Raw genomic sequence first — 23,285 nt, 5'->3', positions numbered from 1 at the left:
ATGCTGCTAGGCATCTCTGCAGGGCCATCACTTGCATTGCAATAGTAGTTCCATGTGTATTGTGCAGTTGTGACCAATCTTTTTTGATGAGTATGCCACCAAATCCAATCTAAAACTGAGAGGGTGCCACATCCCAAATGAATGCAGCTGTTTCACCTTCATCCCACTTATGACTCAGTGTGGTTTTGCTTCTGGGCCTGATGAGATGAAAAGTGTTGGAGAAGCAAGCACAACTGTAGATACGGCTTTTTGCTGTGAGCTTTCCAGGAGTGCCACACTTCCCTGCTACTCATGCCACAGGTTGCTCAGCTGTGATGGTTAATGGGTGATCCTGAACTTCATGATTTGCAACTTCATGAACTGATTTGCAATTGAGAAGGAGATTCTGCATTAGCCATATGGTGGCTGTTTGCTCCTTCTGTCTCCCAAAATACGACCTGTGAACACACACCAAAATTGATGTCCTGTGTGTGTGCGCGCTTTTTTAAAAAGTGCATAGACGATGCATAGACTGGTGACTAGAGCTGTGCTGCTTTTCATGGGACCTGGTTACTTTTGGAGGAAAAAGCACTGGGGAACTGTTCTATAATCAGTTTGTTTTCAGATTCATAGAGCAGATATGGCAGGGATCCCAGAACAAACAGCTTTAGATGTGTATCAACCCAGAGCAAATGTAAGTAAACTCCAAACAGATCCCCCACCTTTGAAATCTCTCTGTAACTTTCCTAATTAGCTCAAAACTCAAAAATGGTTGTTTCAAGCTGCCTGTTCTCTGCACCTTTTGCTCTAATGGGTCGAATTAGTTTCACAGTTTATTCCCACCTTAGCCAAGATGATTCTCATCTGTCATGAGGTTAGGTCCAGCTTCTGTGCTTAAATTTGGGAGAGGAGTGGGGGACATTGGGGAATGTCTATGGAGGAGATAAACCCAAGTGGTTTATGGAAAGATACAATTGTTTTTGCCAAGAATGGTGAAATCATGAGTGTGGGTATGTTGTCACAAACCACCTTGGAAGCTGCAAAGGCAGAATGTGTAGTTCCTATTAGTTTGGGTTTCTTGAATGCTGCTGATGCATTTTGGCATCTGAAAGATGAATTTCCCAAATTCGACAAAATGTTAGCACCTGCTGTTAGGGATCAGTCAAGCCGTGTCAAAACTAAAAGGAATAATAGGACTGCATGCCTTAGTCATCTCTTCCTCTATGACATAGATAGTCTGTGTGAATATAGGCAAACAATGGCTGTTACAGGAAGTTATGTGTTCCAGGGAGACTGCCTCTCAATTACAGTTAGCTCGCCCTGATGACAAGCACTAATTAGCCATGATACCCAAAAGATTTATTCTTTGTGCAACACTTGAATATCCACAAATATTTAATACAAAACTCTAAATAGGAATTGGTATATCACATGCACGTCATAGATTTAAAGCACATTTATACAATTTTAACACTCATGGCTTCCCTCAAAGAATCCTGGGAACTGCCATTTATCCCTCACAGAGCTACAGTTCCCAGCATCCTTAATGGACTATTATTGTTCCCAGCATTCTTTGGGGGGAAGCCATGTACTTTAAATGTATGAGCGCCAGTGAAAGATTTCTGCCCAGGCAGAGTGGGGGCCAATTTCATTTGAGCCCAAAGTGGTGGCAAATAGTTAAAACTCCCCTTTCCCCCATGTCATAGTTCTGACCTGATTTGAAGCCCTCCATACTAGCTATTGGTTACAGAAAAAACAACTACTCAAGGGCAACTTAGATCACATCCTTAGATTTTAATCCTAAGAACTGCTTTGTAGCATGTGGGAAACTGCAAAGCTTTCTTCCAGGTAAATATGTTTACTATTTTGGCATGCAAGTTATTGAGCAGTAATGTCCACTGTGCAGATGGCAATCAAGTAGAGGCAAATTATTTGGAAGAGGGCATTATGAATAGAAAAGGGTTTTTGGTTTTTTCAAATAGTGTAATGGAACAAGTTTCCTGCACTAAGGAAATAAACATGCAAGGACAGCAATTTATTTTACTCATCCCTCGGAAGCAGAAAAAGAGAATGCCATGTACACAATGCTAGCAGCCTATCATATGAATGTCGGTTTGCTAATGTGCTACCATTTTGACGTTTGCATTGAACTGGCTTTTTTTAACTGTCAAAACAAAAGGTTTTGTTTTCAGCATAATATATTCAGTAGGCGGCATGGAGTGAATCACATATGTTCAATCATGCAATTAAATGCTGAATGTCTCATGTAATTTTCCAAGAGCACACCTTAGAATATTTTAAGCACCAGTCTTCCTCTTGCTCATTCTCTTAAACCATCTCAACGAGATTAGGATCCATACTTTTGCCAAATGTAATTTTGCAAATCTGTTTTGCACATTGTATTAGACACACAGCAACATTTGAGACAAGCAAGTTGTCATTTTAATTGTGTTACTCAAAAACGAGCTAATCTGATTTGCTCTTCAAGCGTAAAATCATTAGCTCTTTCCCGGGAGCCAACTGTACGTGACTTGGTTGATCTAAAGCCAAGAAGCTGGTAGCACAAGAAGATAATTGAGACAGGTTTAACTGATACTATACAGTCATTAAAAGATGAATCCTGCCTCCCATACAGATCTTCTTATTACTGACTTGACTTGGAGAGGGATAGGGCTCATAGTAAGACAAAATGCATCACCATCACATATAATCTCTTTAAATTTTCACAGGTCTGTATGAATTCTCAATTAGAATTAGAAGTTTCAATATGAAAATGTTTTATATGTCTTCCAGATTGTATGGCATGTTCTAGGACCCCGCAAATTTCTGAGCCATAAAGCCCATTGCTCTCTGTTACACTAGAGGCCACTTTGCACAATTAGCCATTGAACTCCCCATCAACCTCTTTTGCTTATAATTTCAAGAAGTAGAGTGCGAAGAGCCCTGGAAAGATCAGGGGATCTTGATTTAGCACTTCTTTGTGGAATTAAAGACTCTTCAAACATTATCTGAACTGTGTGGGAGTGAACAAGTTAGATGAGTACTGCTCTACAATGTTTAAATGACACCCCCCCCCCCAATGTCAGCTGTGACTGAACTCATGGGTCTTTCCCATGGAAACTGTACTCACCTGGTATGATTTTCTATGTTCTGTATCCTTGGTCTAGAGAAAAAATTGAAAGGTATGGAGTTGTTAGTGCAACTTGCCTGGGATCCAGCATAGGTATTTTTCTACAGCAGCCTTATGGGACTTATAATTCATAACATCTGAAGGGAACAAGGTTGAAGAAGCCTGGTGTAGAAGACTCTGGAAAGTCTTATGTGTAGATTTTGACTTGGATAATAACCCCTAAGTGCTTGTCAGAAAACAAGCCCTGTGTTAAATCTACCCTAATGCCTGGGTAGGTACATACACAGAGGTTATTTGTCCCATCCTGTCTTACCCTAAAACATTCTGCTATAGTTTCCTGGACTTGTTAATTTTTTGTTCTAATTGACTTGTTCCCGTGGCTGTTTTCAGAAGGAGCAACTATGCTTTCCCAAATATGTCAGATTCCATAGGGGTCCCCTAATTGGTTCTGTCTCCTTGCCTGCCCTGGCTGAAATCCCTGGGCCTGAGTTGGCTTCATCTCCTAGACCTGTTCAGGGGCCCCGTGTCATTGAACGAACCCTCCTCATGGCTTGATGGAGACAGTAAAAAATGCAAACATAGGTTTTGCCTGGTTGCAAACATCAACGTTCAGGCCATAGGCTATTAAAATTCATGGGGGGGGGGGGGAAACTGGGGCAAAGAAGAAAATGGAAATTAATAGGAAGGTCCTGTTTATGCCTTACAAATCCAAATTATATACCTCTTTTGAAAGGGATAGATCTTGATTCATGATGTGATTGGAATTTTCCCTGTATTATCCGTACCAAATCAGGACACCTAGCAATGTGTGTGTTTTTGTGTGGCTTTGTGAGAGAGGACGTTATTGAAATGCTTAAAACAATAGCAATTGCAATGTTCAGGCTTATTGACATGATGTTAGGAAATTGCAGAGCTGGTCCATCTGCTAATCAACATTTAGATTGGTATATGGAAGTAGACCACCTATATCAAGAGAGCGTGGGAATGACACTTAATGCTTTCGTTTTTTGGTGTGTGTATGTTTTTAAAGGGATTCACTGAGGTCATATCTTACTTGCCTTACTCCAAGGTTCAAGATTTCAGTGAGCAAGATTTGGTGTCTATAGTTCAGTCATCACAGTCTGAATGTAGGCACAACATCAGTTAGTTTCAGTGAAATCAATTCCTTCCGACAAAAAAATAGTTTTTGTGCCAATTCAGCCTACTTTGTATACATCTGAAAGTCAGCTGAGTGACATTAGAGGTGACTGTAGCCTATTCAATCTACTGTACCATGTACTGGGTGAGTTTTGTTGCTTCACAAGGATTGCATTGGTAGGTAGCCAACAAGTGGCTGTATTTGTATTCTGTAAAATGGTCTTGCAGCACAAATAAGTTAAGCCTCTATAGCTGGACTCAAGCTACATTAGCCTTGTCTGCTTTAACTGCCAGCACTCTGGCTTAACTGCTATGTGGATCATGGCTATAGCGACTTCGCAATAAAATAAGGTAAAGAACATTCTTTGGAGCATACCAGGGTAAATAAAGTAGTAAAATGTGTTGCATCTTGATTTTTTTTTTTACTGAAGCTTGTTTGTATATATCAATATGCACATTTAAACACCAGAGGATACATTACAAGTCCTCCTCTATTCATACTGGATTAGTTTGTTGATGGTGCTGTGCACTACTGCATTAAAGGGATCCAGATTCTTGAGGATGTGGTTCTAAAGCTGTGGTTTTCAACTTTTCTACCTTTAGGGAAGCCTTTTCACATCAGCTTGTGTACTGAAGGGCTCCTGGTCACCTGCCATTGGCCTGGTTTACATTTAACATTAAGCCATTGTTTGTTTAGCCACCAGTTTGTTCCACAGATGATTAAATAAACCATGGCTTGATTCTCCAAAGCTTGATTTGTTTTCCAGCTGCTCTTGCTGTTGTAGATTAGTGTCGGGGTTTGGGGGAGGGAGAAACCATGGTTAAGGCAGAGTGCTTGGTTTGCATATAACACCAAACCATAGTTAAAACAAACCAAAATTCATAACCCAACAACAAACTATGGCTGTGGTTTCTGGGTAGTAAACAAACCATAGGCAGGCTTCAGGTTATCAAATAAACACTGGATTAAGAAACTATGGTTTAATTAACCATGACTTAGTGTTGTGTGTGAACTAGGCCATTATTGCAGAGGATCTGGGGGCATTTTCTTGGGAACACTACTAAATGTTGAGGCAACCTACTACTCCCCATCAACTAAGAGTGCCCCTTGGAAAACAGACAATACTCTCCTGCAACTCCAGATTGAGAGAGCAGATTATAGTGGTGGGCAACCTTTCAGGTAAGCTTCTTTGTCATAATTGTGCTAATCAAGGATTCCTTGCTGAAAAAATCAGCTATGGCGGACAAGTTTTACTGGAAATCTTGCCCATCACTGTAGGTGCTATCATTCCCTGGAACAGAGTTTGAAAACCATTGTTTAAAGGGTGTTAGAACCAGACTACAGCATGCTTGGCATCAAGCAAAATGAGGATGTATGTGGCAACCTCTCACTTCAAATGATCCAAGGACTATGGATTAGAATCAATATTGGCTTTGGAGGTGGACACTTGTGTTGCTGACTCCTGCCCCAACTCCCAGCCAATGGTTAAGTGCCTCATTTACAGGGATCTAAGGTAGAAATCTCAAAGAGTTTATATTGGTGGTCTGTATCGGTAGTTAAATACTCCAAATCCTATTTTTGGACGTCTATAATAAGGACCCCGTAGGGTAGAGTGGGGTGCTTCAACAGAACACAGAAGGGACCACACAAACAGCAACAAAAATATAAGTGTATGTATATATTTATCTATAGCCTAATGTTTCTGTATTTGAATGGTTTTTGGAAATGTCAACAAGTGATTGTTCCTATTGTGTTTACTGCTCTGAAATTCTTTGCATGACTTCTGGCATAATAAAATTCTTTAATAAGGAAGTTATCTACATCTATATACATATATCTATATATATTGTTAGCCTGCGAAACATTCTTGTCAGATCAGCCATGTTTTGTGCAAATTGTATATTTCTGTTGTAAGAGCACCATTGGAATTTGACTTTGAATTAGTTGTTGGCATTAAAATATGTTTTTATGGATAATAAACTTGTCATTTAGTGTACTGGAAATGGCGAAATGCCACAGTCATCCTTACAATTTCACAAAGCCACTAGGAAGTGGTGAGTAAATAGGTTAGTATGTATGCAGTGATAGTCTCTTTGCACTTGGTACCGTATGTGTGCAAAGTGAGGTATATCTCTCTTGGCTTAATCAATGCTTCTCATCTTGTTTTCTCTCTTAGCCCAAATCTTCATTAAGAAGTCAAATCAGTGCAGCAGCATGCCCCCAATATTAGACAAAGGAAATTATGTATATACTTCTATTATTAATTTCTACAGTAGCTTGAAGTGGGTGAAATGTTTTGCCACACAGCTTAATTTACCCTTCCAAGGCCCCTGTGAAGTAGGTTAAGGTGAGAGATGATGACTTGCCCAAAGCTGTCCAGTGAGCTTCATGGAGTGAGTTCGGATTTGAAGCTGTATCTCCTGTTAGCAAATTAAGCCTTCAGCAATGGCATCAGCCTTCACCAACCTTTCTGGAATGTGAGACAATTTGTTGATTTTGCTGTTATAGCCATTTATTTCACAGATTTCTAGCCTGCGTTTCTGGCAAAACCTCTACAGTGTGAATTACAACACACTAAATAATACAGGCTAAATAATCAGTCCATTAAGTGCCTCAATAATTAAAATAACAAATAAGATAGCAGCATATAAAACTTCAATTCAAAGTGCAGTAACCAAGTAAGTATTTAGAACCTCAGCGCCTAGGGCTTGCCGATCGCATGGTCGGCGGTTCGAATCCCCGCGGCGGGGTGAGCTCCCGTCTTTCGGTCCCTGCTCCTGCCAACCTAGCAGTTCGAAAGCACGTCAAAGTGCAAGTAGATAAATAGATACCGCTCCGGCGGGAAGGTCAGCGGCGTTTCCGTGTGCTGCTCTGGTTCACCAGAAGCGGCTTAGTCATGTTGGCCACATGACCCAGAAGCTGTACGGCGGTTCCCTTGACCAATAAAGCGAGATGAGCGCTGCAACCCCAGTGTCGGTCACAACTGGACCTTTTACCTTTACCCTTAAAGGTATTGCATACATGGAAAGGGCTATACAGTACTAACTTCCCAGGGCAGTTTCCCAAAGATGTGGGGCCACAAATGTTTCAAGACTATCTTAAAATATGCAGATTTTTTGGGGGGGGGATGAGAGGACATGACATGTTGATTTTCTGTCTGTCATTCAACTGTGCTAAGAGACACAAAACCTCCATGGGGGAGAGGTCTGGAACCCTGATACATTATCTGACTGATACATTATCTGACTGATACATTAAACTACCCTCACCATAGTGCTCTTCAGATCCGCCACAGATTACCCCCACGCGCCTGAAGATGGCAAAATTGCCACACTGTATATGTGTATGTTTACCTGGAATTAAATCATGTTGAGTTCAATGCTCCTTGCTTCCTAATAAATGCGCAAGGGAGATACGGTAAACCTCTAATCCTTCAGGGATTTTTTATATTATATTAATATGCATAGGTAATAGAATTATACTGTATGTACACACGTGTGTGTATTTATGTAATTGCCGGACTACAACTCCCATCACTCCTCACGATCGGCCATGCTGACTGGGGCTGATGGGAATTGGAGTCCATCAGCGCAACACCCCCCCTCTCGCTCCCCCCCCCCGCGTCGCCTCACAAAACGAAAGAACCGGAGTGACGCAAGCACAACTCGCGCCCTATCAGCAACTGCCCCACTCCTTCCATAGCGTCTGCGGGTGACGTTGCAAGAGTGGGAGGGGCCGGCGTCACCCCGCCCACGAGAGAGGGAGGAGCTGGGAGGGTGAAGGAATCTGCGTCTCGGGTGCTTGGCGCGTACTGATGACATCAAGACCTTTAGCTAAGGCCCTCTCCTGCCGGAGAAAGCTATAGGTCGTGCGCCTGCCGTAATGATGGGAACGCCGGCAGCTGATAGGGTGGCGGCGGAACGGGAGGCGGGGCGAAGCGGGCCCTTGCCGGAAAAAGCTCGCACGTGTCCAAGCGGGGGACGGTTCCTACAGGGTCGCGTGGCTTCTCCCTTTCGCCAGCTGAGGCCATGAGCTGCCCCGTCACCTGCGCTGCTTGGGTTCCTCGCGGCGTCGCCAAGGAGACGCCCGACAAGGTGAGCGTGGAAGCGGCAAGCGGCTTTCCTTCCTGGCACCAGCTGCCTCTGAGCGTCTCTCTCGTTAGTCCGAAGCGGCAGCGGTGCAGCCACTTACAGGGCTACCAATGCAACGAGGGAGCTTTATCAGTGCTCAGGCAGGAAAATGGTCGAGAGAGAGAGAGAGAGGGCGAAGCCAGTTCTGGTCTGCAGTTTGTAACAGCAGCAGCGCTGTGGAATTTTTCAGCGCAAGTCCTGCACGAGTCTGTTCAGTAATAAGACCGTCGAGCTAAGTAGGGCTTACTCCCAGGTGTGTGTGTTTGTATTGGGAGCTTAAGTAGGCTTGGGCGTGTTAAAGTGTCGGAAAGGGTGTTGGATGGCAGCAAAGACCGTACGAATAGAGAAGCCATATCTCCTGTCTCCTGGAAAATATAAAAGGCAACATTTATTAGGATCTGCTTCTTGGATTGTAGTGCCCTCCCGGTGAGACATGTCTTGATTAATACATTGTGGTATATATTATTACACAATGTTTATATCCTGCCTTTCATTCTAAAGTTTATAACGTGACTTAGAACAACTTCTGTTTTCATGTAAAATCAATCTAAACCCCAGCAAGGGAATAGTCATAAAAAAACCTGTTGCCTCTTTTTCTTTTGCCCCTAATGGAGCCATGTTGCTACTTTTACCATTTTTGCCCCTTTTCTTTTGTGTAACATCCCTCACCCACCAAGCCTTGGCCCAGTATTTACTTGTAGCATTCAGCAGCCTTCTTGATTTTGCCTGAGGATTGCTGATGGAGGCTTATTGGAGAAGTCTCTAGTCATAATGAAAAGTTGCATATAATGTGGATATCTGTTACTTTGGGACACTCCAATTCCAGCTTGTCCACCCAGTGCCTCTCATTGTTGAAAATATTGTTCTAAGGTTACTGCACAGCTGTTCCGTGGTGTTATTGATGATTAGTTTCCATTTGTTTTCAATGGCTTATTTGATTGGGCTGAATAAAAGCATACTTTTTAAAAGGTCAAGGATGCTACTGACTGCTAGACTGTGTTGATAGAACTTCTTTACAAACCTATTCAAATGTCCTTTTAAAGAAAAACTACCTGACATGAATTAAATTGTAATTCTGTATTCTGTGCGTCCACTTTGCAGGTTCATCTTGAAACAGATGAATTGAAACGCTTGGTCTCTGAAGCCAAAGAGAGACTGCAGTAAGTCTTTGTAATATTGAAGCAGAATTTAGGGAAAAGTTAATATATTGTAGGCCATATCTATGTGAAGGTTTAATTTGTTGCAAAACCCCTGGTGTTTTTAATCCTAGACAGGTTAATCTAAGAACTTAGCTGGATTTGTAAAGAAAAAGCGTTTTATATGTGTTGTATACATGATATAACACTGTAACATCAGGTGACGCTGTGGAGTCCTGTCTTTCCCTACCAGATTTCCCTATATGCGTTTGTAATACGTTTAACTGAATCGCTGCTTTGACGTGCCTAGATAAACTGTAAATTTACTGCATTCCAGCACCTGTCAGGTGGACAGGTTAACAGAGTGAGTTGAATAAGAACGTAATAAGAGCTTGCTGGATCAGACCAGTGACCCAACTAATCCAGTATCCTGTTCTCACTGTGGCCAACCAGATGCCGGTGAGAAACCTACAAGCAGCAACTGAGCACATGAGCCTTCTTCCCTGCTGTGGTCTCCAGAAACTGGTATTCAGAAGCATTGCTGCTTCCAGCTGTGGAGGCAGAACATAGCCTTCATGGCTGGTAGCCATTGACATCTTATTCTACATGAATGGTGAAGAAGCATAGAATTGTATAAGCAAGAATATAAAAGAAAACCGTTTCTTGTGTATTTCTAGGTTTGTTCTCTGTTACACCTTTGCTTGCACATGTTCAAAAGACATAATAATTTTAAAAGATTATTGCTCATGTGTTACATTTTTGTACTTGATTTCCGCAGAACATCTCTCAGCCCAGGATAGGAAAATAATACTGTCTTCTGCATCTGCAGGAGTAAACCTGCCAAGAGCAAGGATATGAATGTTAACTTTCACATCCCTGCTTTGTAACTTTTTTGGTCCATAGAGGAAGCAAAACATTTGAAAATAGTATGGGAGGGGAATAAAATGAAGCTACACAAGCTGAGCATGCCACTGTGTATAAGGTCATAGTGAACCTATGAACTTGAGTGATGTGGCTTATATGGAGGGTATTTGGTTCAGTTTAGGTGCACACAGGTTCCCTCATGTTAGGAGAAGAGTAAAAGCTGCAGCTTTGGCACTGCGATGTGTGGCCTGTTCATTTCTGTCATTAAGGTGATTGCTGCTGCTACTCAGTACTAATACACCAGTGGACCTCAAGGAAGCAGGTCTGAGACTTACAACTGAATCCTTTCCATATGAATGCTTACTTGGGAGAACATTGCACTGAGTTCAATGCGATTTGCTCCACAAGAAGTGTGTTTAACACTTGCGGAGTCAGTGGCAAAGAAGTCATATGGAATTGTGTGTTAGTGATTAAAAACTAAGTTGTGACATTCAGTTGTGCAAAGTATGTTGTACTTTTTCTTACATAAAGAGATGCTAGTGATGATGATGATGAACAGGAAGAGGCTTCAGGAGGCACCATGGATGTTGCTGATGCTGAGGCAACTAGCTCAGCTCCCAACGATGAGGACCATGAAGAAAATGAAAAGCTGGATGACGATGAACTGGCAGAATATGACCTGGATAATTATGATGAGGAAGATGAAGGTAACATTAGACTTGTTTCTGTGTTTCCTACCATCCACCAGCAAATTCTTCACAAGATGTTGTAATATGTTTGCTCTGAGTATTGGAAGATAGATCACAAAGGGTCAATGTTGCAAAGGAAAGAGTATAGAGTTGAAAACACCTCACAGGAATTAGTACTTTTTTAGGAAGTCAAGGGAAATGGATTTATACATTTTATGGGCAAGGAGCTTCATTTGAAGTGTCACTTGACTTTCATCTGTTTTTGATAATGCAAAGGAGGTTTGGGCCTTCACAGGGTTTGGAAGATCAGAAAGGGCTTCGTGGACAGGATAATCTGCCTTGGGGAAGGATCCTCCAGTCCCAGGATCCAAAAACTAAGAATACCTGGGAATAAGGCACATTGAACTAAATGGGACTTATTTCTGAAGGCATGTATATGATTACATTTCAAAACTTACAAGTTGAATGAATACCTTCACATGATTCGTATCTGGTTGGCTGCTGTGAGAAAACGGGTGGCTGGACTTGATTAACCTTTGCTCTGATCTAACAAAGCGCTTATTATCCCAGGAGAGGACTCTTACCACTAAGCCTGTCAGTTATTTAAACCCCAAGAGTGGAGGAAAACTTGATCCACCAAATCTTTTTAAAAAGCCATCACTCTTCCCCATTAGGACAGGATGTGGAAAATTTCTAATAAATGGTGAAAAAAAAGCTACTGCAACTGAAGCACCAGAATAAAAATAACTAGGTATCCATTATCAATTTATTCGGTTTGGACTTGAACTCAGATGCTCTGTGCTCTAAACACTTTTTTTGTAGCTAGATGTCCCTGCAATAGGTGGATATTTTCTCCTCTTTACACTTAAATTGGTTCATAGTAAATATATTTCAGTGAATTTTCATTAAGCTTCAGCTTTTAAAACCTTGTGGTGAAGGAGAGCTGTGCTTTTTTATTTTTGCTAAAATGTTGTTTTTTAAAGGCAGACAGTTTTATGACAATTCAAATAGCATTTGATTGTTCCATCATAAAACCTTTTATGTTCTCTCTTGTGCTTCATTTTGACCAATAATTTTACTATGGAAACTGTTGCTTGCTAAGGTTTCACTTTGATGTAAGTTTGACTTACTTAGCACAATCTGCCATGTGAAATTGTGAATATTCTTTTACAGGCACTGAGAGTCTTGGAAAGACCCTAGCAGGTCTCACAGTGTATGGAAGCAATGAAAATGATCCTTACGTCACTCTTAAAGATACAGTGAGTACTTTGTTGAACAAAAGTGGAAGCAAAACCTTCTAAACTCCTCCTAGCTGTTTGATCTATTCACATCATGCAGTGGTACCCTTAGGTTACAAGTGCATGTAGCCTGCATATTTGTGTATTGGGTTTTGTCTTACTTCATATGGTGTCTAGTTATTTAACCCACGTCCCTTGTTACAGAAATATTTAAATTTATAAAGAATTAGTTGAGTTTGTTCCTTCACTTATAAGTATAGCCTCATTTGGAACTCCTTACACTCAAGACCAGCTTTTTGAGGTGGCTGATTTCTCACCTTCATTTGTATTATGTGTTCAGGGTTCCTTAAATTGATCTCTGTTGGATGGTTTTCTCTAAGTGTGAAGTTAGAGTGATGGTCTTCTGGTCCTTTTCAACACTGTGACTGACTTTAATCTGACTGTATTTCCTGCTTAAAGTAAAGATACCCCTGACCGTTAGGTCCAGTCACGGACGACTCTGGGGTTTTCGTGTTCATCTCGCTCTATAGGCTGAGGGACCAGGCATTTGTCCGCAGACAGCTTCTGGGTCATGTGGCCAGCATGACTAAGCCACTTCTGGCAAACCAGAGCAGCGCACAGAAACGCTGTTTACCTTCCCACCAGAGTGGTACCTATCCTATTTACCTACTTGCACTTGACATGCTTTTGAACTGCTAGGTGGACAGGAGCTGGGACCGAACAATGGGATCTCACCCCGTGGCGGGGGGGTTTGAACTGACAACCTTCCGATCGGCAAGCCCTAGGCTCTGTGGTTTAGATCACCTGTGTCCCTTGCATTTCCTACTTATTTGGGTCTAAATCCCAGTGAAGTCAGTCAATCAGGAAATCCCACTAACCACGCATATTAAATTTATATACTGCTCTTCATCACATAATAAAAGCAAGGTAAACACACGCATGTGCATGCACACACACAGAATCATATTTTTGTATGATTCTTTGACAGTTTTGTCTGAAGGCATTCTGCTTTATCCTCTGGGAGGCTTGGGGTGAGGTGGATTATCTTGCTACTCTTTTTGTATGCTCTGTGGTGGTGCTGTTCTGAAATATGGGGAAGAGGAAGGGATGGCGGGGATGGAATGTAATGGTGCATCTTGACTTTATTGTGATGAAATGCATATCTAATCTGTATATGTAGTAATTTTGTTAGGTATGTGATAATCGCACCAATATTACTTGAGGTTTCAGTTTTGGGCACTGATATCCCAGTTCTTCCTGCTAATCTTCAAGCTCTCTTTCTGAATGCTTAGACTGCAATCCTAACGCCACTTACTTGGGAGTAAGGCCCATTGTATTCATTAGGACTTACATCTGAGAGAGCATGGTTAGGATTACACCCTTATTTATCCCATCAGGCACAGTGCTATTTTTGAATGCTTATTAACCCCTATATCCATAGAAGCTTAAGCTGATATCCAAAGAATCAAGCCACTAATTTAGTGCCCAAAGCAATTGAGATTTTGTTCCCTTGGGCAGTAGTTCACTATCACATGGCAACTGATTTTGAAACAGTGGGGAATTTCAAGAGTAAGCAGCTATGTGGAAGGGGAAGTGGGTGGGGGCGTACTGGTCATTCCCAAGTGTTTGAACGCACCTAAAATAGCCTTTGATTCTGACCATTGTGTACAGCAGTGTTCTAACACTACTGAGCATTCTCTTTTAGGAGCAATATGAGCATGAAGACTTCATGATTAAGCCCAGTGACAACTTTGTCGTTTGTGGCAGAGTTGATAAGGACCACTGCAGTCTAGAAGTTCACGGTGGGTAAAGCCGCCTTGCTTTTAATACAGTGATAGCAAATATTTGGTTTATCTGTTATTACGGTCAACTGCTTCTTTCGCCTATTGATTTCCATCATTTGAAAACGAGTTAACTTCAGACATTGCCTTTTACAGTTGCAGCAGGGCTAGGGAACGTTTTTGGCTTGGTGGGCCAGATCCGCATCTGTTCCCACCCTTGCGAGCTGACTTTGGCAGATGAGCATCGCCTAATGTCCTCATGAGTCAGGGTGGGTGATGGGTTGGAGTCTGCAGACCAACCATCGGAGTCCGGCGAGAGAGGTGTTTCCTTGCAGCTCAGGATACTCTGATGTCCAAACCCATATGGCATGAACCACACAGTGGATCCATCTCTTCTTTGTAGCTGTGCAGTTGCCAGAGGAATCTTCCTTTGAGGAATCCTGGTCTAGGGCCACAACACGCCTGAGTTGTCATCTTTCGCCTTTGCTTGCATTATTGTTTGCCCAATGTGTTTCTTGTTTGGGGTGGTTAAACTTGCTAAATGCAGAAGTTAAACTGTTGTTCTTGTTGACAACACAACTTCGTGTCTCGCTAATGACGCTAGGAGACTGTCAGCAACTCTGCAATACATCAGTTTCCCCCGCCTCCTACAAGGGAATATAGAAAGAGGGAACTTGTCAGGCTACAGTTCATGCCTGTCAGGCTTGAGTGTAAGTTGTGTGGGCCTGGCCTAAAGTAATTATACTGTGGTGCTGAAGGATCTTGGAAATGCTTTCACATACTTAACATTTGGTGTTTTCAGTACTTGATGCACACTGGCATAACTGCATGCTTGCTTCATATTCAAGGGTCTGCTTTGTTAACGAGTCTACAGTGGTGCCTCGCAAGACGAAAAACCCGCAAGACGAAAGGGTTTTTCGGTTTTTGCGTCGCTTCGCTAGACGATTTTCCCTATGGGCTTGCTTCGCAAGAAGAAAGCCCATAGGGAAATCTCCGGGGACCTCTTTTAAATGCTGGCGGTGGGGAGCAAAGCCTTTTCCCCCCCTCCGGACTTCAGAAGAGGTCCAGGAAGGCCGGCGGGGGCGAAAGGCTTTGCTCCCCACCGCCAGCATTTTAAAAGCGGTCCGGGATAGCAGGGAAGCGCTTCCCGCTATCCCGGACGGCTTTTGAAGGCAGGCGGGGGGGAGCTAAGACTTTCGCCCCCCGCCGGCCTTCAGAAGAGGTCCTGGACCTCTTCTGAAGGCCGGCGGGGGGCGAAAGTCTTTGCTCCCCCCTGCCTGCCTTCCCGGGAGAGCGGAAAAACGTGCTGCGATTCTCCGCTCTCCCCTACGTCTTTTGAAGGCAGGCGGGGGGAGCAAAGACTTTTGCCCCCCGCCAGCCTTCAGAAGAGGTCCAGGACCTCTTCTGAAGGCCGGCAGGGGGCAAAAGTCTTTGCTCCCCCCTGCCTGCCTTCCCGGGAGAGCGGGAAGGCAGCGCTGCTTCTCTGCTCTCCCGGGAAGGCAGGCAGGGGGAAGCAAAGACTTTCGCCCCCGCCGGCCTTCAGAAGAGGTTGGGAGACAGACTGTCCCCAGACCTGGTCTGAAGGCGGTTTCCATAGGAACGCATTAATTGATTTTTAATGCATTCCGATGGGAAACCGTGCTTCGCAAGACGAAAAACTCGCAAGACGAAAAGACTTGCGGAACGAATTAATTTCGTCTTGCGAGGCACCACTGTACTTTTTTTTCTCCACAAGAGGTTGTTTATTATTATTATTATTATTATTATTATTATTATTATTATTATTATCTCTAAGCAACATACTTATGAAAGCTTTCTCAGCAGAATGGTCTCTGCCATGGGTGTCTCTCTTTCATTTGCTGCTGTTTTCTGTGTTTTTAGCTGTTATTTAAAGCTGTTTTTTATCATATTGTGTGTCACCTTGACATATGTGGAAGAAGTTTAAGATGATATTGACAAAAAGTATATAAATTACAAAATTTAATTCATACAGTTTATAACCATGAAGAGGACTCGTTTTACGTCCATCATGATATCCTCTTATCAGCATATCCTTTGAGTGCGGAATGGCTGAACTTTGATCCTAACCCAGAGGATTCTGCAGGTAAATTAATTGCAAGATTTTTCTAAATTCCATTTGGTGCTTTCTGGATAGCAGTTTTGGCACATCCGGCCAGCACACTTCCCTGCCTCTTCCCTCCCTCCCCAAAAAATCTTGTTTTAAAAGACTAATGGCTCAGGAATTGTATTTATTTCTTTATGCTTTTCTATACCATCCTTCTCCATGCAGTCACCATGCGGTGTACAGCATATTAAACACACTGGAACATATTCTAAACCCAAGGGGAAAATATGACGTAAATGCAACATAAAATAAAATAGTGGGTGCAATTTCAGACAGAGTATACAGCTCTGTGAAGGAGGTATATCTTCACCTTCCTTCTAAAAGAGTACAATGCTGAGGTATGTTGCATCTTAATGGGGAGACAGTTCCATAATTTAGAGCTGCCACTATAAAGGCCCTATTATGCCCCCCTGTACTGCTGATATGGTCCCTCATTTTTTATCTTGTGCAAGCTGACAACTGCTACTTACTTTGTTCTGAGAATTTCTGATAATTATTCCAAGTAGCTTTTAAATGTGTGAATTTTCACCTTACATTTGTATTGAGAAATGTGTGCTGGATTTGGATGTAGGCAACCTAGGTTCAGATTTCCAATTGCCTGTGAAGTTCGCTAAGTGTCTTTAGCAGATTATTGTATCTCTGAAGGCACGCAGGATAGAAAGACAGTGATTAAAATCCCACTCTGTCTCACAGCACGTTTTAATTGAAATATATTATGACAATACTATAGGGCTGGGGAACATGTGTATGTTATATATGTGCATATTTGGTGGTATATAATATGTGTGTGTACCACAGAAAAATGAACAAGTATCTTTATTTTCAATGAGAAGTGGTTTATTTACTTAGACATTGATATCCTACTTACCTATGGCAAAATCAATCTCAAGACAGCGTACCAATAGACATCTAACAATATGAGTTCATGAGATGACCTGATTTAAGAATTGCAATCCTACTGAGGTAGTTCCATGAGGAAATAGCAGACACCAGCAATGTGTTAAAAATGTGTAGGATTCATGAAGTAACTCCTGATTATCTTGGGTGTTCCTCCATCAGGGAATTATGTTGCCGTGGGCACAATGAGTCCTGTTATTGAAGTGTGGGACCTTGACGTAGTGGATAGTTTAGAGCCAGTCTTTTCCCTCGGAAGCAAGAAAGCAAAAACGAAGAAGAAGAAAGGGAAAAAGGTAAGTAAGCTGACTTTATTATCAATATCACAGTCAGTAGTAACTTTTTGGGATGAAGGCCAAAAGGAGCTGCTCACTTTCTGTGCTTACACATTGCATTTTCAAACCATTGGATATATTTGTTATTTTCAAACCCACCAGGCAGTGGTTTTGCTTCTTTTGGAAACTGTTTACAGATACCCAAGGGGGGGGGGGAGGAATTGATTGATCATGTTTGGAACTCAGTATTGGAGAATTGTCATAACTCATTAGGAGTGTCTCTTGCATAGGTCTGAACAGAGAGAGGTAGCTTGGATTTAATTCAGAAGCGTTTGGGTGGGACTAGTTCCCAGTAGACTGTTCCCAGTGATGGTAGCCACATTGACAAAGATGAAAAGTGGGGATTGGGGCACTGTGGTTGGAATCGGGCAGGGGCGGGCAGCATCTTGTGGGATCTTCAGCTAGTCCAAAAGTATTTCCTCGAGACATCTAGCCTCTCTTCTTTGAGCTTCAGTTTGTGAAGGGGCTTGTCAGCAGAAGGGCAGAATGGGGGAAGGAGACCGAGGATTTAGGTTGCAAGTTCTGCCCATGGAAAGAGACTGGCTGTATCTTGGGAAGGGCTGTAGCTCAGTGGTGGAGCATGTGGTATGTGCAGAAGGCCTAGCGTTCAATTCCTGGCACCTCCAGGTAGGACTGGGATAGACTCATGTCTGAATCCCTGCACAGCTGCTACCATTCAGCATAGGCAACAGTGAACTAGATAGTGGACAACTGGTCTGACTTGGTTTAAGGCAGATTGCCATGTTCCTAAGTGAGGCAAGAGAATATAAACTGGAATTGCCTCAGAAGCTGTAGGAACTCTCTGGACCAGGGCTGCGTGTCTTGAAATGATTGGGCCTAGGTTATTCATGTTAATATCGGTGGGCCAGCTCCGAGGAGGATCAGCACTGGCTACAACCCTGTGTTTTTTCCATGTTTGCTCCATGTAAAGGAGCATTGGAATTGGCTGCTTGAGCTTGCTTGCTTGCTTATTGAAGTAAATGTGGAAACTATAAAGGACTTCTTAATGTTTTTATATAAAGAATGCATCTAAAGAAGACCATCAAGAAGGGCATACTGATGCAGTGCTGGACCTTTCATGGAATAAACAACTCAGGTAAGTAAAAATTAGGGTAACATAGCGTAAAGATAACTTGTAGAAATATTTTTGTGTGTGTGTATTCGCATACTTGTGCACAATTCTTCAATATCTGTTGTTATTGGAAATATGGTAGAAAATAGATTTCTGCCCTCACTGTGCCATAGATATTTAAGGGGGAAATTAATCTATGTGTGAAAGAGAGATTTGCACCAATTTCTGGTGTAGATATGTATTTTAAACTTCTATATTTCTCTGGGGCTCCATTTGAAGTCCTTTTCAGATATTAGGTCTAGTCCTCTGTGCATAAAAGGCCACACGGGGGGTGACGGGCAGACTCTGCAGATCCGCAGTGCCCATGTGCTAAGGCATGTACAAGCCTGTGCTTGCAGATGTACATTTGAATGTAGAGGTAGTACCTGCTGCCACCTCCTGTGTGTGTGTCAGATTAGATTCAATATCTAAACAAGACTTTTGTGTTTCTTTTTGCTAGGAGTTCACCGGCAACTTTAATCGCTTTAGTTTTTTTAGTGTCTCCACCTTCCAGAGGTTCCCATTCCAGTCTGACAATCTGGCTTATTAGGAGTCATGGTTATTAGTTGCTCCAGGACAATTGCAGCAGATGGCTTTTTAGTCAGCAAACCGCAGGGCCTTGCCCTTTTAATGTTCTAGCTGTTGGCTATGAGACTAGGTAGTGTTGGGTAAGTAGTTGAAACCTCTGCCAGGTAGGCAGCAGCAGCAGCAGCAGGCTGGTCGTCTTCCTCCTTAGCACCAGCTTGCCCCTGGAATCTCCTACCTTTTGTGGAGGTTAATTAAATAGTTCAGGAAACAGAACTACATTACCCATTAAGATAAGATGCTGGGATCAGGAAGCAAATTGCATCCAGCCTTTGCCAATTTTGTTTACCTTTGTAATGCAGTGAACACACCTTTCAAATACTAATGTAAGCTATCAAAAATGCATACGCATTTCAGTGGCTGGAATGACTGCTTAAAACGATATGCACCCGTTTTTTGTATTTAGGCAGCGCTGTTTTGTATCTCTGAGCCTACAGCAGAGTTGAAAAGAGACCAAAATGGGTATGGAATGGGTCTACACTTGGGCCACTGGGCCTTCACTTTGTTCATATGAATCACCTCTTTCCTTCAGATCTGTGTTGGCGAGTGCGTCAGCTGACCACTCCGTAATTCTTTGGGATATGCCGAGGGGCACACCAGCAGCAACGCTTTCTCTTCACACAGACAAGGTATGTTGACGATTCCAGAACCATCGACTGTAGTATTTCTACAACAACAAAAGAAATGTGTGGTGCATTTAAAGCCTAGCTATAGGCATAAACTGCCATGGACTTGGTAACCCATTACCCCCAGTGTTAACTTTTTACCAGAAAACAGCAAAGAGGGCGCCCACCAGCCAGTTGGCTTCATGGAAAATTTGTGACCACTTTACTGGTAACTAGCTTAATCAGCTTCTCACTGCTTTGCTGGCAGTACATTTAGCACCTGTGTGGCAAATGAGAGTTTATTAAGGCCCCCCAGCACAGAGGAAGTTTTACCTGCTGCATTATTTCAGTCTTGTAGTTCTTAAGGACAGGAGCCTGCCTGAAAAAGCAGTTAGAACTCTGGGTGTATATCAAAAGCAAGCTCTGGTGGTGTATTCCTGCTCTTCTCCCTTCTGGGAGCTGGTAAGATGAATAGTGCCTTTCCAGGCACACTGTTAATAGCAGAGCCTTCCAGGTGTAAGCAAGATAATGGTAGAAAGGTTTTTATAAGCACTTAATGTAATTGAAGGGACACGTTTATTCCTTTGAGTTTTCATTAGTTCTTGATTTAGATGAAAAAAAGAAATAACAGGTTAGAAGAGGTATGGAACATGAGGCACTAGTCAAGCAAGGTTTTATGACCTGAGAGAAATGTTGTCTGCCAGTTGTAAAACTGAAATGAAACAGATTTTGAAAGAGTTGTTTTTGTAAAAATAATCAGATTTGAATGTCATTATCCAAACATGAAGATGGAAAAAAGCAGCTTTGCTTTGGGTTCAAAACCTCAAATTCACACTTTGGTCACACCACTTCTAACAAGAGTAATCAAATCCAAAGGTGGCTGGAGCTCATTCCTTTAATAATGGCTGTGTAGATAGGGGTGTTTCAGCAGGTGCTCTTGTCTTAATGTTGCTGCAAGGATGAAAAACCGCCTCTACTGCCATTTTCTGTTCTGCTGTTTAAAATCACAGCAGGCCTGCAATTCCTTTGTCTCTGGTAACACTAAGTGCAAATACCACTGAGGTTTTAGCAGTATACAAAACAACTTAAGTTTCACAACCAAAAAATAATACACAAAGGAAAATGCCTCTTAATTCTGGGTTTCACCTTTAGCTGCAATTTTCTTAGAAGGGCAGGTGATGGCAGCTCCATGGTAGAAATTGAGGTCAACTACCAGATTTGATTAATCAGGTGAAACACCATCAGGATGTCTAGACTGCAGAGAGATGAGTGTTGTAGGAATGCCTGCTTGCTACTGTCAGAAACTGTAAATAATAAAAGTAAATAAAATTCTTGGCCAGGCACCAGGACTCTCCTTTTTCTTTCTCCAACATCCGCAACTTTGATCCAATATTTATTTTGCATGCTAAGGAATGGATCTATTTTGTTTAAAGGTAGCAGGTAACCAGATTTCCAGAAACCTGGCTGTTTGTAGAAAAATTCCATGTATCAGGAACTACACAAAATGAGATCATATACAGTATATTTCAGTTGAAATTCAGGAATTACACAAAATGAGATCATATACAGTATATTTCAGTTGTGTTTCTCAAATCTAATGTTCTTTGCAGGTGCAGACACTGCAGTTTCATCCTTTTGAAACACAGACTCTCGTCTCTGGTTCTTACGACAAGTAAGGAAGGGCATGTTATACTTTCCCTGCTCTACTTGTACAGTGTAGAAGCTGCATGATTGTAACAGGAGTACAGAAATCATAATGTGGCACTAAAATCACTTTTTGCTTCAGCGTAGAGTTTGGCTTATTCTTTTGTTAACCTTATGTTGTCTGATACACTGGTTTGGTTACACTTCCTTTCTCGGTGATCTCTGAACGGTAGTGTTCAGTCTGATTTTCTTACTGTTACAACTTCTGGGGTATGCTATGCTTTTCTCAATTACTTAACCTAGAATTAAAGAGATTTTGAAAAGTTTGGCACGGGTGTGGAGGGAGAAGGTTGAACAAAAACTCTCCGCATTTAATCAAATAAAAGAACTTGATACCCTGCTTGAGTCAATGCTCTGATTCTGCTTTCCAGATCAGCAATTTTGTATGACTGCAGAAGTCCACAGGATAACCATCGAACCTGGCGCTTCAGTGGGCAGGTTGAAAGAGTGACTTGGAATCATTTTTCCCCTCACCACTTCTTGGCAAGTACAAGGTTCCCTGTTACCTTTGTTGCCTTGTGTTTTCCCCTTTATTTATGTATTTACACCTCACCTAATGAAGGTCCTTGAGGCTATTTTTAACATACAAAATGAATGGACAGCAAATACTAAATTGGAACATAATGCCACCCACAAAAATTAAACTAATTGAGGTCTGCTGTTCCACTGTACCTGCTACCAACAGGCTCTGCCAAAAACAAACTTCCACCAAGGGTGATGGGCCAGACACAGTCCCCAATTTCTTCCAGAGACCGTGCCGAGTCCTTACTGCCGCAGATGCTGCTCATCCGCACCCCTCTTTTGCTTCTGGGTATGGCTTGTGTGAGGCCTGATGGCATCATTTGTGGGGCTGAGCTTGACCCACGCATTTCCAGATATTGTATTGATTCCTTCTGCTTTTTAACAGTGCTTGGAACTGTTTTCTCTAGGCCAGCACAGAAGATGGATTTGTATACTGTCTGGATGCTCGTTCACATAAACCAGTATTTACAATGAAAGCTCATAACGAAGAAGTATCTGGTAAATTTTCTGTTTCTGCCCCAAACAAATGCTAGGTCTCATTTCTGTATACAGTATATCCTATATAAACCGGGATGGGGGTTAGTTATCCTGTATAGACATGCCTGAGACAAACACGTACTTACCATTGTGCAGTGTATAAGAGATGACAGGTGAAATAGGAAATCTAAGATACCTTGTTTTTACCAGAGGAAGGGGAAGCAGTGATTGTTTGGTTGGTACTGCTAACCAAGGACTTTGAGAGTCCTCAGTGTGTGCCCTTAACTTGAAAAGGAGAGAAGGATGTGTGTTCAAGACAGTAATGCTCTTATTGGGTCCCAAACTCCAATGTTTTTTATTGGGTCAGTAGGTCCTCTGGCAAATATCCAGCCCTTGCCAACCTCTAGGCCTGCCCTTGTTATAATTTTAGCTCATTGTGATTTCTTTTTAAAAAGTGCTACAGTAGAAATGTATGCTTGTGTTTTGCAGGACTACAGTTAAGCAGCCAGATTAAAGGATGTCTTGTGACAGCATCTGCAGACAAATATGTGAAAATTTGGGACATATTGGGAGATAAACCTAGTTTGGTTCATTCCAGGGACATGAAAATGGTAATTTCAATCTTTCTAAAATAAAATAACCAGTCTTCTCTTTTTAGGATTGTCTGGCATATGGTCATTCAAATGAACCAGGTGCAGATCAGTCTTAAGAATTATCTAATGTATCAAGAGTTTCAGAGTTTTAATTATTGCACACTCAGAACACCCGTGGAAGATTTGGAAGTGGGTGTAGAATAAAATATCAAATAAGTAGTACACGTCCACCCAAAAAGGATTGTAAAA

General features: G+C 42.1%; 1 protein-coding gene and 1 long non-coding RNA gene across 4 annotated transcripts in view; both read left to right on the top strand.

The window, feature by feature from the left end:
• LOC309379381 lies at positions 1–6,227 on the top strand. The gene is made up of 2 exons (XR_014172467.1): positions 1–673; positions 2,773–6,227. It is a non-coding gene; the product is annotated as an uncharacterized lncRNA (long non-coding RNA).
• A 1,948-nt stretch (positions 6,228–8,175) lies between these two features.
• Positions 8,176–23,285, top strand: part of PWP1 (PWP1 homolog, endonuclein) — a 17,202-nt gene continuing 2,092 nt past the window's right edge. For 2 of the 3 annotated variants that reach the window (XM_081928336.1, XM_081928335.1), the window contains exons 1-13: positions 8,176–8,341; positions 9,479–9,537; positions 10,909–11,084; positions 12,240–12,325; positions 14,010–14,106; positions 16,079–16,189; positions 17,270–17,400; positions 18,462–18,535; positions 19,668–19,764; positions 21,351–21,412; positions 21,816–21,927; positions 22,374–22,464; positions 22,933–23,054. In XM_081928336.1, coding sequence (XP_081784462.1) covers positions 8,276–8,341; positions 9,479–9,537; positions 10,909–11,084; positions 12,240–12,325; positions 14,010–14,106; positions 16,079–16,189; positions 17,270–17,400; positions 18,462–18,535; positions 19,668–19,764; positions 21,351–21,412; positions 21,816–21,927; positions 22,374–22,464; positions 22,933–23,054 — 1,284 coding nt within the window. In that variant the 5' untranslated portion in view covers positions 8,176–8,275. Of the gene's footprint in view, positions 8,342–8,410; positions 8,804–9,478; positions 9,538–10,908; positions 11,085–12,239; positions 12,326–14,009; positions 14,107–16,078; positions 16,190–17,269; positions 17,401–18,461; positions 18,536–19,667; positions 19,765–21,350; positions 21,413–21,815; positions 21,928–22,373; positions 22,465–22,932; positions 23,055–23,285 lie in introns of those variants that run through there. The other variant, XM_081928337.1, reaches the window with a different exon arrangement.

The sequence above is a fragment of the Podarcis melisellensis genome (genome assembly GCF_964234715.1).
Source record: "Podarcis melisellensis genome assembly, chromosome: 10".
Taxonomy (NCBI): domain Eukaryota; kingdom Metazoa; phylum Chordata; class Lepidosauria; order Squamata; family Lacertidae; genus Podarcis; species Podarcis melisellensis.
This window is presented reverse-complemented; position numbering and strand designations above follow the sequence as displayed.